At 47.1% G+C, this 15,983-nt stretch overlaps 1 protein-coding gene across 2 annotated transcripts in view; it reads left to right on the forward strand.

Moving 5' to 3' along the window:
* UNC13B (unc-13 homolog B) overlaps positions 1-12,737 on the forward strand; it is a 213,361-nt gene extending 200,624 nt beyond the window's left edge. The window contains exons 18-32 of one of the 2 annotated variants that reach the window (XM_088018733.1): positions 3,666-3,792; positions 4,039-4,135; positions 4,352-4,495; positions 4,806-4,883; positions 5,387-5,464; positions 5,707-5,795; positions 6,033-6,185; positions 6,309-6,432; positions 6,541-6,597; positions 6,786-6,866; positions 7,785-7,932; positions 9,444-9,500; positions 10,558-10,650; positions 10,818-10,977; positions 11,139-12,737. In XM_088018733.1, coding sequence (XP_087874859.1) covers positions 3,666-3,792; positions 4,039-4,135; positions 4,352-4,495; positions 4,806-4,883; positions 5,387-5,464; positions 5,707-5,795; positions 6,033-6,185; positions 6,309-6,432; positions 6,541-6,597; positions 6,786-6,866; positions 7,785-7,932; positions 9,444-9,500; positions 10,558-10,650; positions 10,818-10,977; positions 11,139-11,424 — 1,772 coding nt within the window. In that variant the 3' untranslated portion in view covers positions 11,425-12,737. The remainder of the gene's footprint in view (positions 1-3,665; positions 3,793-4,038; positions 4,136-4,351; positions 4,496-4,805; positions 4,884-5,386; positions 5,465-5,706; positions 5,796-6,032; positions 6,186-6,308; positions 6,433-6,540; positions 6,598-6,785; positions 6,867-7,784; positions 7,933-9,443; positions 9,501-10,557; positions 10,651-10,817; positions 10,978-11,138) is intronic. The other variant, XM_028115241.2, reaches the window with a different exon arrangement.
* Positions 12,738-15,983: the final 3,246 nt, after the last annotated feature.

A 15,983-nucleotide genomic window follows, 5' to 3' on the forward strand; every position in this document is an offset into this window, starting at 1 on the left:
GTATTTTCTTATCCGTAAAATGGGAATGATAATAGCATGTTTCATTGAGCTGATAAAGTAATGTGTAACATACTTAGCATACTGCTTGGCATTTACTCGGCACTGAATAAATCTTATTAAGGACAATAAGAAACCGCATAGGCTCATGAGCAGAGATGCAGTGTGAGCATAGTAGCTTTTTTTTTTTTTTTTGAGAGAGAGTGCACATGAGAGCGAGAGCTTGAGAGCTTGTGAGTGGGTGAGGAGGGGCAGAGGGAGAAAAAGAATCTTAAGCAGCTTCCACACCCAATGCAGAGCCCAATGAGGGCTCGATCTCACAACCCTGAGATCATGACCTGAGCTAAAACCAAGAGTCAGACACTTAACCAGCTGAGTCAAGGGGCACCCTGCAAAGTAGCATTTTTTTTTTAAATTTAAATTCAATTAGCCAAGGTATAGTACATCATTGGTTTTTGATATAATGTTCATTGATTCATTAGTTGAGTATATCACCCAACATTTTTATAAGATTTCACATCAGGGGAAAATGGGGCAGCTAGAACAAGGAGAGACTAGAAGCAGGGACTGCAGATGATGTTATAGTAATTTAGGGCTGAAAGGATGGGGTTAGAGCAGAGAATTGGAGAGGGAAGAATGGCTTTTGATAGCCACTGGAAGGAAGTTGTAACAGGACTTCATGACTGTCAGAATATGGAGGCCAAGACAAGGGGAGGAGTTTGGAGACGTGGATGATAAAAGGATAGTGTTGACTCCAACTGTGAAAATGGTATCTTTCACCCAATTTTTTTAAGTCAGTTTTATTGAGGTATAGTTTACATACATAAAATAAAAACACTCTAAGAGTATAATTTGATGATTTTGACAAATATACATGTGTAACCACTATCCTAATTAAAATATAGAACAGAAAGTTTCTTCATGCCTTTTTGCAGTAGATCCTCAGCCCATTCACTAAGTGCTTTTTAAGTATTTTCTATATGTCAGGCACTGTGCTAATTGTTGGAACCCCAATGAGATGAATGAGGCATAGACCCAGCCCTTTGAGAAGCTCACACACCAGTCTAGACAACAGACATATAAGTTGGCAGTTCCAGTTCAAAGTTATAAGTGCCACAAAAGGAATAAGGTGCTGAGAGGAGAAGAGTGTAATCCACACCTGTGAAGGCTTCTAGGAGGACCTGAGGAAAGGACCTGGGAACACTTCCTGGAGGAGATGCTATACAAACTGAAACCTGAAGGATGGGAGGACTTAGCCAGTGAGGAAGGGAGGTAGTAGTGATGGGAAAAGGAGACCTAGAACATGTTAGGCAGAGGATACAGTATGTTCAGAGATGTGGAGTCTAGAAAGAGCTGTCATGCTTGGGGAACTGGAAGCAGTAGTTCAATGTGACTAGCACGTTAGAGTGTAGGGGGAAGAGATAAATAGGAAGAGTGTAGGGGGAAGAAATAAGTAGATGAAGATAGAAAAGTAGGGCAGCCAGATCATAAAGGAGGTGGTAAGCCATGTTTAAGCTTTTGGACTCCATCCTAAGGCAGTTTGGAGCCACTGAACAGCAATCCCATGTTAAGCAGGGGATTGACATGATCAGGTGTATAATGTGGAAAGGCCACTCACTGTGGCTATGGTGTGGAAAATGGTTTGGAGGAAGGAAGACCAGGTTGGAGACTATTACAGTAATCCACGTTAAAGGTGGTGGGAACAAGACCTAGGCAGATGACTGTGTAAAATGGATAGATTCCAGAGAAATTTTGGAGGTGAAATCAATAGGGATTGGTGATTTAACTGGATGTGAATAAAGAGGAAGAAAGACTTGAGGATGATGCTCAGCATTGAGCAAGAGGCTACGATTAGTGTGTGTACTCAGTTCAGCTTCAGCTGGAGATGTTAAATGGCGAAAGATGGGGACTAGAGTTAAACTCTGGCCAAGTGAGATGTTCCATCAAAGTCTTAGAGACAGTACCAGAACCAAAGAGAGATTTGGGGGAGATAGCAGTAAGCTGGATAATTGAAATCATGAGGTTGAAAGAACTCTTCAAAGATGAAAGATGCATGGAAGGAAGAATGTGGAAATCAGGGGCAGGGAAAGATTTAGAGAGTTGATTGCCCCTTTCGAGAGATTAACCATCCCTGTACTTCTACCCTGCAACAAAAACCTCAAGCAACTTTACTGGAGCATGACTCCATGGGACTTGTTAGAATAAAGTGTGACCAGTGTTTCAGCAGTCATCCTGTTAGTTTCTGTATCACAGAAGTTAATATAGAAATTGAGGTTTGGGATCAGAGTACAGATAATGGATTGACAGAGAAAGGGAGAATTATATAAATACAGTAACTTAAAGGTCCCTAGAAGAAAGCAGTTAGGGAGTTTTGGAGTGATGGAGCAGTACTGTCTCCACTTCTAGTGGGTTACTTAATAGGAAGGAAGGAGAGCCCTCCTCATGGTACCTTTTTATGTCTCTAGGTTCATGGAGTGGTTTAAGGATAGCAGAGTGTGGGGTGGAAGAGAAGGGGCAAGCCCTGAGAAGTCTCTCTGATGTCCCCAGAAGTGGTGCTGCCTGCTGTGCCAGGAGATGAAATTTCCTGGGACTGAGAGCCTTTTGGAGGCTGAATTCCAGGCTCCTATTTCCTCCTCAAGTGTCTGTTGTACTAATTCACAAGGGCCAACTGCCGCAGATTGGATTTCTGTCTTGATGTGGAGGAGCATCACCCATAGCAACTCAAAGTTAAACAGTAGAGGTCACAAGGACCCTTACCTTCCTTTCTCTGTCGCTGAGTACTCTTCCCCATTTACCTGCTTTTTCCATTATGTTATATATAAGCACACAGTTGGCTTTTGTTATTTCAAATTAATGCTTTATCTATAAAAGGGGTAGATGAATGGTGGTTGTAGCCATTGCTCCAGGCATTCTGGGCAGGGGTGATGTTTGTCCTGGATTCTCCAGGAGGCTCTGGAGATCCAGCTAGATGACCTTAAAAGTCCATAATAAGCATCCCAGTTTTTACAGCATGATAGCCCCTTCATCTGGCTGTGTTTCCATGGTTTCCAAACTGACTATTCATGTTTGCATACTTCTTGGAGAGTTCATTTTCTGTGTCTCCACTGTGTTCTGGGGCACTTCAGTTTACCTCAAGATGTTGTTACACTCTGGCTGCTTAACTGCACTTTCTATCAGCTTGGGCTCACTTTGGTTTTCCCTATCTCTGTGTAGTTTTCATTGACTCATTCATGCCGTGTATAGCTGCTCATCACTGCATTTAAGCCTATCTGATGGAATGGCCCAGCTACTAGGATTAGAGAAGTTCTAGGAAACCACCATCCCTTTCTAGTCCTGGGCAGTCTCCCCACTAATCAACATTAGCACCCACATCCCTTTCTCCTCTTTTTCACTAGCGGCCAGTAGCTCAGTTGACACTTCCAGAAGATAGAGCAAGAAGACTATTGACCCTATCTGAGAGTTTGGCTTAGTCTCTAAAAGAAGATTTGGGCCAGGCTCTTGGAGAGCAGAGTACTGGTAGGGGGAGATGGTTGTGAGGAAGTGGTTGGGAGTCACCCTTGTTCTAGACATCTGATAGAGCTGCCTGACCAGATCTGCTGCTTTGGGAAAGCTCAGAAACCATGGCCTCTACTGTTGGGACCTGACTCAGCCTTCTTCCCCACCACTAGAGCATGAGAAAGACCGGCTGTGTAAGAGTGCTGACTACATGAACCTACACTTCAAGGTGAAGTGGCTTCACAATGAATATGTGCGAGATCTGCCTGCCCTCCAGGGACAGGTGCCTGAGTACCCAGTGTGAGTCATCATGTGGGCACACACAGGGAAGGGAAGGGGGTCCCTCCATCTTAGGGGGTGGGCAGGACCTGTGTCTTCAGTTCAGGTTAGCAAGCAAGTCTTTAGACTGCCAGTTCTGGGCTCTTTTGTAAAAAGAGAAAAGCATCAAACTGTGCCCTATCTTCCCAAAGACCCTAGTCTGGGGGAGCTGTTAGGCACATGGCATATGCCAACCACTGGCTCCCCAATTTTCCTGCCTGGCTGTAGGTGGTTTGAGCAGTTTGTCCTGCAGTGGCTGAATGAAAATGAGGACGTGTCCCTGGAATTCCTGCGTGGGGCCCTGGAACGAGATAAGAAGGATGGGGTAAGTTGGAGGCTTGGACTGCACAGGGGTCAGGCCAGGTGTCCCAGCAATTAGCTGCCAGCAAAAGTTCCAGGGCTTTAGTTTCTTCCCTGTGGAATTCATAAGGAGGACTTTTGAGGGCCAGAGAGCCACAACTGCTGGGCAGAGCCCTTTTGAACCCTACACACTTGGGAAAAGGTAGTGGCTGAAGATGATCCTGTTGTTGGCCTTCTGTAGTTCCAGCAGACATCAGAACATGCACTCTTTTCCTGCTCTGTGGTGGATGTCTTCACACAGCTCAACCAGAGCTTTGAGATCATCCGGAAGCTGGAATGCCCAGACCCCAACATCCTTGCCCACTACATGAGGAGATTTGCTAAGGTGACCATGACCCTCCCTTCTCCCTTCCATTTGCCTTTACCATGCTCACAGCCTCATCACAGGCCCAAGCTCAGTTCCTCTTTGTGGTGACCTAAAGTCTGGCATCACCCCATTCTCATTTGCTTGTGTGTGGGGCAGACTGCTGGGTTTATCTTGGTGTTGTTCTGAGGTTGAGAGGGAGCTTTGTCCCTTACTGTGAGATTCCCCTGTACCTCCCTGCTGTTGTTTTTCTGGGATGACAGGTATGACCTCAGGCAAGATCCCTGTAGGGAGAGCTAAGGGTTGCCTCTCCTTTCCTTTTTTTTTTCAGACCATCGGGAAGGTGCTGATGGAGTATGCAAACATCTTATCAAAGAGCTTCCCAGATTATTGCACAAAGGAGAAAATGGTGAGGGTCAGGCCCTGGGACCCTAGAGAAGAGAGTGGAAGACATTTGAATCCTTGCTTTTGAGGCTATCCTCAGAGCTGAGGGTGGGGGTGATGCTCCTGACTTGATTCCCAGTAGGGCTTCTCTTGAGATTATGACACAAAATAATAAGAACTTGACTAGGAGTTCCTCTGAGCCTCCATTTTGGAACTTTTATTTTCTACTAAGCTAGAGCTTTACTTAATCTTTCTTTTTTAATAAAAAAAAAAGACATTCAAAGAGTTAAAAGGATAATACCGTGAACACCTGAGGCCCACCACCCAGCTTAAAAACAGAAACATTTGTTTCTAGTCTTCATTCAAGGAGAACTGTCTAAATTGGTTCCAGATCTCAGTGCTTAGGAAGAGATGCATGTGTGTTGTAAATTTCCTGTGGTTTTTGGAGTAGTGTGAGAGAGGTACCCTAGGCTGACAGGTCCTGTGTGGAAAGGAGTCAAGACTCAACCGCTCCATCTGTCCCCAAAGCCCTGCATCCTGATGAACAACATGCAGCAACTGAGGGTCCAGCTGGAGAAAATGTTTGAGGCCATGGGAGGCAAGGAGGTAGGTCTCAGGGTGTGGGGTTGCTGCACTTTCCCTTTGTTCCTGAGCCCCCTGGTCATAGAACTCTATCCTCTCCTGACTAGGTATACGTCAGCAATTTAGCTTAGGGTCTGGGCTGGTTTAAGCTGAGGGATTTAAGTAGGCATTGGGGTAAAGGCCCTCTGAGGGAGGGGTTAGGGGCCCAGGAGGGGAGAAAAGTGTACAAAAACCAACTCAGCTGAGCACACTTTCTGTGGATACAGTTGGACCCTGAAGCTGCAGACAGTTTGAAGGAGCTGCAGGTGAAACTGAATACAGTTCTGGATGAGCTCAGCATGGTATTTGGAAACAGGTCAGTGGCCCCAAACACACAGCTATAAGAGCCAGGTGTGGCCCCTGGCCATTCGCAAAGCCCGTGCCCCCTACCCTCCATCCAGCTGCAGGTGTGTGGATCTTCCCTCTCCTCCTGTTGGCTGTCCCTGTTGGAGCTGCACCAGGAGTATGCTAGAGTGGGACGGAATAGCTGGTGCTGCTCCAAGGACAGTGTCTATTTGGGCGGGGGAGGGCTGCACTGCAGGCACATGTGTAGTTTTCAGGTGCGGATTGATGAGTGTGTTCGACAAATGGCTGACATCCTGGGCCAGGTGCGGGGCCCAGGGAATGCATCCCCCAACGCCAGGGCCTCGGTGGCACAGGATGCAGACAGTGTGCTCCGGCCTCTCATGGACTTCCTGGATGGCAAGTGAGTACAGCGCTTGACTGTCCTATGGGATAGGCAAAGCAGAGGCAATCAGATGGAGAAACCTGTCAGGGAAGGGGGCTCTCAAACTCTCACTCTAGTCTTACCTGTTCCTTGGGCCTACAGCCTCACACTCTTTGCCACTGTGTGTGAGAAGACAGTCCTGAAGCGTGTACTGAAGGAGCTCTGGCGAGTGGTAATGAACACAATGGAAAGGATGATTGTTCTACCCCCACTCACTGACCAGACAGTAAGGACACTCCCCTTCCACTTCCTCTGGCTGTCTCCCCTGTCTTGCCCCACACTTCCTGATCGAGTTTGGAGTCCTCTGCTTTTGACCGATCCCCTCTCTGCCCAGGGCACCCAGCTGATCTTCACTGCTGCCAAGGAGCTGAGCCATATTTCCAAACTCAAGGTACTGTGGAGTTATGGGATCCTTCTGAGGCTGGGGGTGACAGGGTGCCAGGAGGAAGGAAATTTGAGCTTTGGAGACAGAAGAGGAAGAGAATGAGAGGAACATGTAGTGTGAGTTGGTGGGTGGGGGAAAGACTGTCATGACAGCCCCAAGCTGTCCTGATGCTGTTGCTTTCTCTGGGTTTCCAGGACCACATGGTACGAGAGGAAACCCGGAGTCTCACTCCAAAGCAGTGTGCCATCCTTGACCTTGCTCTGGACACCATCAAGGTGGAGACCTCCCCTTTCTCCAGACAGTCCTACTACCCTACCTCAGTCACACTACCTCATGGCTCTGGCATTCCACTCTGCCAGACTGATGTCCCCTGGGCTCTTGCCACCCCATATCCAGAAGGGAGTGATTTTTTTATGTCTGTTTCTTTCTCTGCTATGTCCATATTTCTGCTTGGGAGCAACCAAAAGTTACCTCCTTTATGGTCTCAGATTACCACAGACCCAGAGCACTTATTCCTGGGTTTTGAGTACAGTTCAATTTACTTAGTTCCTCGTTGCCATTCCTGAATATTTTCCACTGGGAATTAATCTTCCAGATCCTCATACCCCAGATCTAGCAGAAATTTCCCTCTTCCACTTATATATAAATTCATTTGGGTTTTCTACTACCCATTCCTTCACTCAACCAGGCAACATATGCACATGGCGCTGTGCACTATGAAGGATACAGAGAGAATCAGATATAGTTCCTAGATTTAAGATCCTTATAATTTGGTAAGGCTGTAATAAGGCAGGTACACATGAACCGTGATGCAGGGCACTTGAAAGAGGTTTGTCATAAGTATGTTCTCTAAGAGTTCAGAGGGGTAAAAGAGCACTTCTGGCTACTCTCTCTGCCTGAAATGCTTCTATTCCCATATCTTTGCTTCTCTGGATACATCCATACTTCATAGACCTGCATCCAGGAATGTGGTCATCCCTTACTGCTCCTACCCAAATAATACTCTTCACCTGAGAGATTGTGACTCTATGTGGTATTCCTTATCTTGTTTATTGAATGGCTTATTGTCCTCACCATCTTCTTTTGGCATCTTCACTGAGCTTCTGCTCAGATGTGATTTCTCTGAGGACAGTGTAGAAAGCTGCCTCTCTGTAAGGGGAGAAGGCTGTAGCAGGTATTCTTTTGTCTTTCAGCAATACTTTCATGCTGGAGGTAATGGGCTGAAGAAAACCTTCCTGGAGAAGAGCCCAGATCTGCAGTCCCTACGCTATGCCCTGTCTCTGTACACACAGACCACAGACACACTCATCAAAACCTTTGTGCGCTCACAGACTGCCCAGGGTAAGGCCTAAGAACTTTGGATCCCTATCTCTACTCCTTGATACATTTCTGCCTCTAGGGAGTCAATATCTTCCAGCCCTTAAGGAGGATCTAGGTACTTCTTCAGAGAGCCTATCAAATTCAGATCCCAGGATTTCTTGAGGGACCCCAGTGCTCACCCCCACACCATACCCATACCAGACAGGAAAATCACAGGGACCTGGGAAATGTGCCTGAGATTCTTTTCCCAGATATTGCCCTGCTAGTGCATGTTTATCAAGGAGTGTACCCTGTCTGTTAGGAAGTATCTGTCAGGAAGCCTTGAGAATGCATGGGTGAGACACTGATGAAAACTGATAGCTTTGGGAATCTTGTTGGAAGTTGTCCCGGGGAGAGAAAGGCAAAAGACTACAGATTGGTGTGGATGAGGAAAAAGACTAGGAGAGTTAAACTATGGGAGCAATTGAAGAGAGGATATGGATCATGGGGCTCTGTGCATATCTGAGGTTCCAGCCTCATGGGTGATGCTAATGTATAGGGACCCAGGCAGCTGGTTTTCTCCCAGGGACTTCCAGTCCTTAGAACCCCTTCCTGTCTTAGGCAGGCCTCTCTATAACAAAACACATCCATCTAGATATGGTTCAGACTGAAATTCTGCCCGGGGCCCTGTGAAATTCTGCCCCTAGCCCTGGAGCAGGGCCCTCCCAGGAAAGACTTTCAGGCACATTTGTTATTTCTTCTTCCGGGGAAACGCGGGTGTGATTCCTGGAGGAATGAATCTGATGGCGGGAGTGGGAGGATTTAGGCCTTCCTGAGCTGTGGATTCAGAGCACAGAGCTGACCTCAAGGGGAAGAGGGATAGACTAGAGTTGATGGAAGGTGAAAAGATGCAAGGGACTTGCTCCATTTTCCACATCTGTTCTTTTTTTTTTTCCCACATCTGTTCTTATTTCAAGTCCAGGATGGGAAGAAGAGAGAGCAAAGAAGTTATGAACCTTGCTCAAGGGAACAGGGAGATCTTTTACAGAGCTGTACATGGAAAGACCTGTAACATCAGGGGAGGATCTGAGTTAATCCAGAAAGGCTTTTTAGAAATCCTGAGCTTTAGGCTATAAGTAAAGATGAGGAAAGGCTGAAATGGGTACATATGTGGTAAGAGCAAGGGTGGATACTGCAGGGAGGATCCGAGTGTGTGTGTGTGTACCTTTTGTACCCATTGCTTTATCAGTTAAGGCCTAGGAAATTAGAGCCTACAATGTCTCTCTTTCCTGGCCTGATGGTCTCAAATACCTTCTCTCTATGTTCTTTTGCTTTTCCCCCCATGATCTGGTTGACCTTTGACCCATGAAGTTTAATTTGTAGCACTGGGGCATTGACCCCAGCTCTTTGACCTCTCTTCACCTCATCTTTGTGCTCCATCAAAATATGTGTAGAGTTGCTCCGAATGGCTGTTAACTCCTTGACCTCTAACTGATTCTTCTTTCTCTGTCCTGCTGCTGCTACTACTTCTTGACTTGCCTGTTCTCACTCAGTGCATGATGGGAAAGGTATTAGGTTTACGGCTAATGAGGACATTCGGCCGGAAAAGGGTATGTTGTATACCTTGCACATGTGAATCTAACATAAGTTAACACTGTTCCCTATGAACTAGAATGAGCTGCTTAGGCTGGCGGTAGGGGAGCTATGTGTCAAAGTCTAGAAGCTTTATCCCAAGTCTCAGAGATGAGCGATGTATTCATACAGTCTGAGATGGGGTTGCAGTAGTTCCATCCTCAGGATTCCCCCACCCCTCCACTTGCAGACAAAGTTTTACCTGGGTTGCAGGGTACTGGTATTTTCCCAAAATAGTGATACCTCTGCTGAAGGGAGCCTACAAACTGGCCAGAGACGGGTGCCTGGGTGGCTCAGTCGTTAGGCGTCTGCCTTCAGCTCGGGTTGTGATCCCAGTGTCCTGGGATCGAGCCCCGCATTGGGCTCCCTGCTCCACAGGAGGCCTGCTTCTCCCTCTCCCACTCCCCCTGCCTGTGTTCTCTCTCTCGCTGTGTCTCTCTCTGTCAAATAAATAAATAAAATCTTAAAAAAAAAAAAAAAAAAAAAACTGGCCAGAGATTGGGACTGGGAAGTCGCTTGTAGAGGGGTCCAGGTGTGAATAGGACAAAGTCTGAGCAGGGCAGCCTCCCAACCAGGGGCCTCCTGGAATCTGAGGATAAGTGGGAGAGTAGAGAGTATTACCTTTGGCTAGAAGGGACCCACATTGTTCCATTGAGACACCATGGGGTGGACACAATTCCCAGACAAAGATACAAGGTGGCAGTACTGTCCTTCTCTCTAATGTCTTTCAGTGAAAAATTCTTCAGCCTAGGAGATAAGAAGAGGTTTGGGGAACCTGAAAGATTCCTGGTGCATTTTTGGAACATTTCACCTGAGATGTTGTTAGCCTAATGTATTTTAATACACAGCTTCATTCTTTATCCCCTTGCTTTCCCTTCTCCCATTGCTTACTTCTCCATGGCTACTTTGGGTGATTGCTTCAGGCTTTAGGGTGTAAGGTGGTGGCCTCCTAACTCCTCAGTTTTACCTGGGATAATTAGGCCTGAAGTCTTAAGAGTTTTTCAGTGAGGGATCAACTGACCATCTGTCCTTCAGGGTCTGGTGTGGATGATCCTGTGGGAGAAGTCTCTATTCAGGTGGACTTGTTTACACATCCTGGAACTGGGGAGCACAAGGTCACAGTGAAAGGTGAGTGGCACAGACTTACAGGTCTCAGACCTTTTCTTATGCAGTGGCCTCATCGGTTGAAGGCAGGGCCTGCTTTATCTCAGTCCTCTGACTTAGCCCTCCTCCAAGGGGAATGCCACCTGGGAACACTTGGTGGAATCCCTCACAGGCTTCCTTTGTTTGGGCAGTGGTAGCTGCCAATGACCTCAAGTGGCAGACAGCAGGTATGTTCCGGCCCTTTGTGGAAGTGACCATGATTGGCCCACACCAAAGTGACAAGAAGAGGAAGTTCACAACCAAATCAAAGAGCAACAACTGGGCTCCCAAGTACAATGAGACATTTCACTTGTGAGTTATGGGGTTAGGGAACCTGCAGGACTCTGGGATGGGGGTGAGCAGGGGCATAAGACTTGGGAGGGGAGAGATGGGTTGGATGGTGGCTGGGGTGAATTCAGTTGAAGACTCTTTCAGCTCTGGCCTCCTCCCTTTCACCCACCTTGTGCTCACAGCCTCCTGGGAAATGAAGAGGGACCAGAAGCCTATGAATTGCAAATATGTGTGAAAGATTACTGCTTTGCCCGTGAGGATCGTGTTCTGGGGCTGGCTGTGATGCCTCTGAGGGATGTGGCAGCCAAAGGCAGCTGTGCTTGCTGGTGCCCCTTGGGCCGGAAGATCCACATGGATGAGACAGGCATGACTATTCTCCGGATTCTATCTCAGAGGAGCAATGACGAAGTGGCTCGAGAGTTTGTGAAGCTCAAATCGGAGTCTCGTTCCATAGAAGAGGGAAGCTGAGCACCTAGGTTCCTGTGCCAACCAGATGGCATCAGTTCCACAGGTCATGGCCAGTGAGAGTTACTATGTAGCCAGCTTAGGATCCTCATAGTTGAGAGGCTGACTCCTTCAGTTTAAGGAAATTAAAGGAAAAATTGGGGGTGGTAAGAGTATGGCTTTTCACAGAAAGGGTCATGAATCCCTCCCTGACCAGCAGGTCTGTGGTGCTAGGAACTGGGCTGTGGGGGTTACTGCATAAGGAGGTTTTCCATAAAGGGAGGGACAGACACTGATGAGAGTGTCATTCATTCTTGGTAGACACTCCTTCACCCCACACCCCATCTCCACCCCTCTCCATGCCATACCTTATCCAGCTAGACCCATGCATATCAACCATTAGAAGAACAAGTTTAGAGAGCTTGGAGCATGTACCTGGTTAGCTAAATAGTCAGTTGAGCATCCAGGTGTTGCTGAGCCCTATAGTCTGGATTGGAGTATGGCCAGGGCAGGAACATACAGAATAGAATTTAGACTCTCCCTTAAGCAGGATCCACTGGTTTTGGGTGGCTCCATGAAAACAAGGCTTTGAGACTGAACAAGATACCTTCTAGAAATGAGCTGTGCTAATCTTTTCCCCCAAATTATATGTCATGAGTAGAATGAGGTTCACATGATACTTCAGAGCCCTGAGCAGAATATTCTTTGGAACGCAAGCACCAGAGGCCACCTGCCCAGGAGTCCCCCTCCCTCATTCCTGTAGGAAGGGGAGCAATGATATTTCAGGACATGAGAGGCTATTCCTTTGTGTATGCACCTGAGGGCTAGTTGAAGGATCCAGGAGAGAGGGCTGTATTTTCTTCTTGGGTAGGCTCTGAACAAAGCCAAAAATTGTAGAAACCAGTCTAGAAGGAGTCCTCCTCACCTATGGCTACTGCCTTCTGGTTGTCCTCTCCTTTGCGGAAAGAATCTCGTCTTTGGCCTCACTCCCCTTCATCTAGGTCAGCTGCTCTTCCCCTCACAGATATTCAATCCTACAGAAGGAGCTTGGACTATGGTCCCTCTGTACAGGCTGGATGGAGGAGGCATCAACATTCCTTGGGAAGTCAGAGACAAACTTTTAGGAGGTCGTATGGACTTCTCAGGCCCTTGATCAGAGATGTGACATGGTTCTTGGATATCCTTGGTAGCAGCCTCCTGGACCTCCTGAGGACTCTGTGTTATCCACAGCTGTACTGGCCATTACATGTAACAAGAAACTAAGCATCTTTGCTGTTGTTAATTATTGTACGTGCCATTGTTACAGGACATTTTTGGCTAGTCTGTAATAAATTATAGCAGCCTTTGGGGTCTGGTAATTCTTTTAAGGTGCGGAAAGCTGTAGAAATGACTATCCTGTATAATCCTGTATAACAGTAAATTTTGTACCTGGCACTTGCTGCCTCATCCCCCCAGCAAGTGATGGAACCTAAAGCAACTCTGGATAAGCACCATGCAGTAAAGCAGGTAATGGGCTAGCATCTTGGCCTTGACCTGAGACTACCAATCCAGTTAACAGAGTCATGGGACCCAAGGTATCAGCTTCCTGCAGAACGTCCAGATGTCATGTGCTAGTAAGGGTGTGCCTCTGGGGATTGGTAGGAGGCTGAGGCTGTCATGTACAGGACAGAGAAGTAGTCCTAGGAGTAGAAACTGGCCTTTCGTTTGGGAAAATTCAAGGAAGGAAAGCTGGAGTAAAAAGTCTCCTCCTATAGTGGAAGAAACAAGGTAGAAGTGAGGCCTCTTGGAACGGGAATCAGAGAAGCTGACACAAGAAAGTGCTTACCTAGTTTCTTAGCCCTTGTGGGGTGGGAGCTGAGTGGGAGCACAAGACAGGGGATTAACTCCAGCTTTCCAGTTCATTTCCATTTGCTTGCTAAATCTTAGAATTCAGTTCCCCAGTCATTTTTAAATTTCCTCCTTCTTCCCCAAGCCATTTGCCCTCTATCATTTCTGCCTTAAACTTACTTGTTGAATCCATTGTCTTACCTCAGTTCCCAGTACAAGTGGAATAGTGGCTCTTAGTTCCTCTTGTCTGTATTACTGAGATAATCACCTGCCTCCGTTCTGCCCCTGCCCTCCTCACATACTCTGGTAAGCCTCTCTCCTGTTAAAACTATTCAGTGGTTATCTATCATAGCCTTCGGGCTGAAATTCTAAGACCCTCCAAGACAGTGCAGACATCCCCCTACCATCCTGTAGCTATTCTAAAGCACTTCCCTGAAGTTACAACCCCATACACACACTGTGCACTCCTACCCCTCTGTGCCTTGGCACATTCTGTTCCCCCTTTTGCTGGAATGGCCTGCAGGCTTTTTCACGGCCTTCTAGGTTCTGGTACTTCGTGGCAGCCTTTAGGACCCAACCAACCCTGAACCCCTTCACAACAGCACTTTACATAGTTACAATTTACTTGTTTGTCTTCCTCAAAAGTCTGTGATCCACCCAAAGGCAGGGTCTGAGTATTTCACCTGTGTACCCCAGCAGCCGGCACAAAGGGCGTACTTAGAGCCAGGCCAACAACTGCAGGACCCCTTCGGGAAACCAAGGCAGGGTGGGGCGGTTGGCGGGCTCCCGAGGAGAGGGGTGTGGTTGGAGGTGGGCTTGCGGGGAAGGGCGTGGTCAGAGGCGGGGCTCTGCTCTAGGCCCAAACCTGGGGCTCTAGGGCGCCTGCGCAGGAAGCGTTAAGATGGAGATCGCTGGAGTTGACGGCTACACTGCAATGGTGAGCAAGAAGCGCCCGAAGGTGGCGCCGGAGGAGAGGTTATTGCCTTCTCCCTCCCAACACTGAAGAGACTAACCCCGTACTACCTGACATTCGTACAGATCTGTGTACTTCCCACTAATACCTGTCTATCCTCATACTTTTCTTGTAAACAGTTCTCCCAATACTCCCCGAGGTTATTGCCCGCTCCCCATACTTGAAGTATACATAAGGGTTTTCCAGACACTCCAGAGAAGATCTATTTGCCCAAATACCTAGCAAAGGGGATATTTATTCCCAACTAAATACTTCCCAAAGTGGGACACATTTATCCAGTTACCTAATGAAACAGTTAACCCCAAACCCCTAGCTAAGGCACATTCTATTAACTCTGGAGTTTTTTTTTTTTTTTTTTTTAAGATTTTATTTATCTCTTTGACAGAGAGAGACACAGCGAGCGAGGGAACACAAGCAGGGGGAGTGGGAGAGGGAGAAGCAGGCTTCCCGCAGAGCGGGGAGCCCGATGTGGGGCTCGATCCCAGGACCCTGGGATCGTGACCTGCGCCGAAGGCAGACGCTTAACGACTGAGCCACCCAGGCGCCCCGACTCTGGAGTTTTTCCACTTCTCCAGCAATATCCAGATTCACCGAGAAAAAGCATAAATCTTCTACCACACTTGACTTGACCGCTATCATTCTCTCATATGGCACAGGAGACCTCCATAAAGAAAAGTCAAACTCTGGGTATCCATGGCTTGCAACAGCCTTGCGAGTTTGAATTAGTAGCTTTTTAAAACCAGATTTCACATTTAAAAAATGCAGATTTCCAGCTTTTTTTTTTTTTTAAAGGAAGATCTGTTAACTTTTAACTCACATTCCCACAAAGCCGCTGGTGGTTGGAACTGAGAAGCAATTGTTAATTTACGATAGTTCATTATAGACTCCATTACTCCTTGTTTATTTACAGTGGGCTTTGCTTTATTTGCCTGGCATCTGGTAGGCATTTGAATTTGTGCCTCTTATGTAGGACTTTGGTTTGGGTCATTTTTTGAGCCAACACTTTGAGCTTTTAATGGAAAGTGAAATCCAAAGGAGATGGCTAATATGTTTAGATTGTTTTGGTTTCTGCAGTGTTCTGATAAGGATCAGAAATCATCCTAATAGCTAAAACCCAGGGTGAAATCTGTACCAAAGTCTTTGTGGTAAGAGAATTCAATCAAAATACTTATAGGTAGCTCTTGTATATTTGATCTTGAAGAAAGCCAGTTTTGCCCAGCCCCTCTTTGGTGAGGTCAGGCCAAGGACAAGAGGTTGTTTCTCTTTGAAGACCTGGTTTTGTAAGGGCCTGGCTCTAGTCTGTACAGGAAGTGATGTCTCAAAAGTGCTGTCTCCCTTGTTCCAAAACACACAGATGGTAACCTTCCTTCCTCCCTCAGGAAAATAACAGGCCTCATAATAATCAAGAATGGTGATCACCTGGGGCACCTGGGTGACTCAGTTGGTTAAGTGTCTGCCTTCAGCTTATATAATGATCTCACGGTCCTGGGATCGAGCCCCACATCGGGCTCCCTGCTCAGCAGGAAGCTTGCTTCTCCCTCTCCTGCTCCCCCTGCCTGTCCTCTCTCTCGTTCTCTCTCTCTCTATCAAATAAGTAAATAAAACCTTTTTTTTTAAATATTTGTTTGACAGACAGAGAGGGAATGCAAGCAGGGGGAGTGGGAGAGGGAGAAGCAGGCTTCCCACTGAACAGGGAGCCGAATGCTGGGTTCGATCCCAGGACCCTGGGATCATGACCTGAGCTGAAGGCAGACGCTTAACAGCTAAGCCCCCCAGGTGCCCC

The sequence above is a fragment of the Eumetopias jubatus genome, unplaced genomic scaffold, assembly GCF_037043125.1.
Source record: "Eumetopias jubatus isolate StellerSeaLion01/CBP00866 unplaced genomic scaffold, mEumJub1_p1.0 scaffold_15, whole genome shotgun sequence".
NCBI lineage: Eukaryota > Metazoa > Chordata > Mammalia > Carnivora > Otariidae > Eumetopias > Eumetopias jubatus.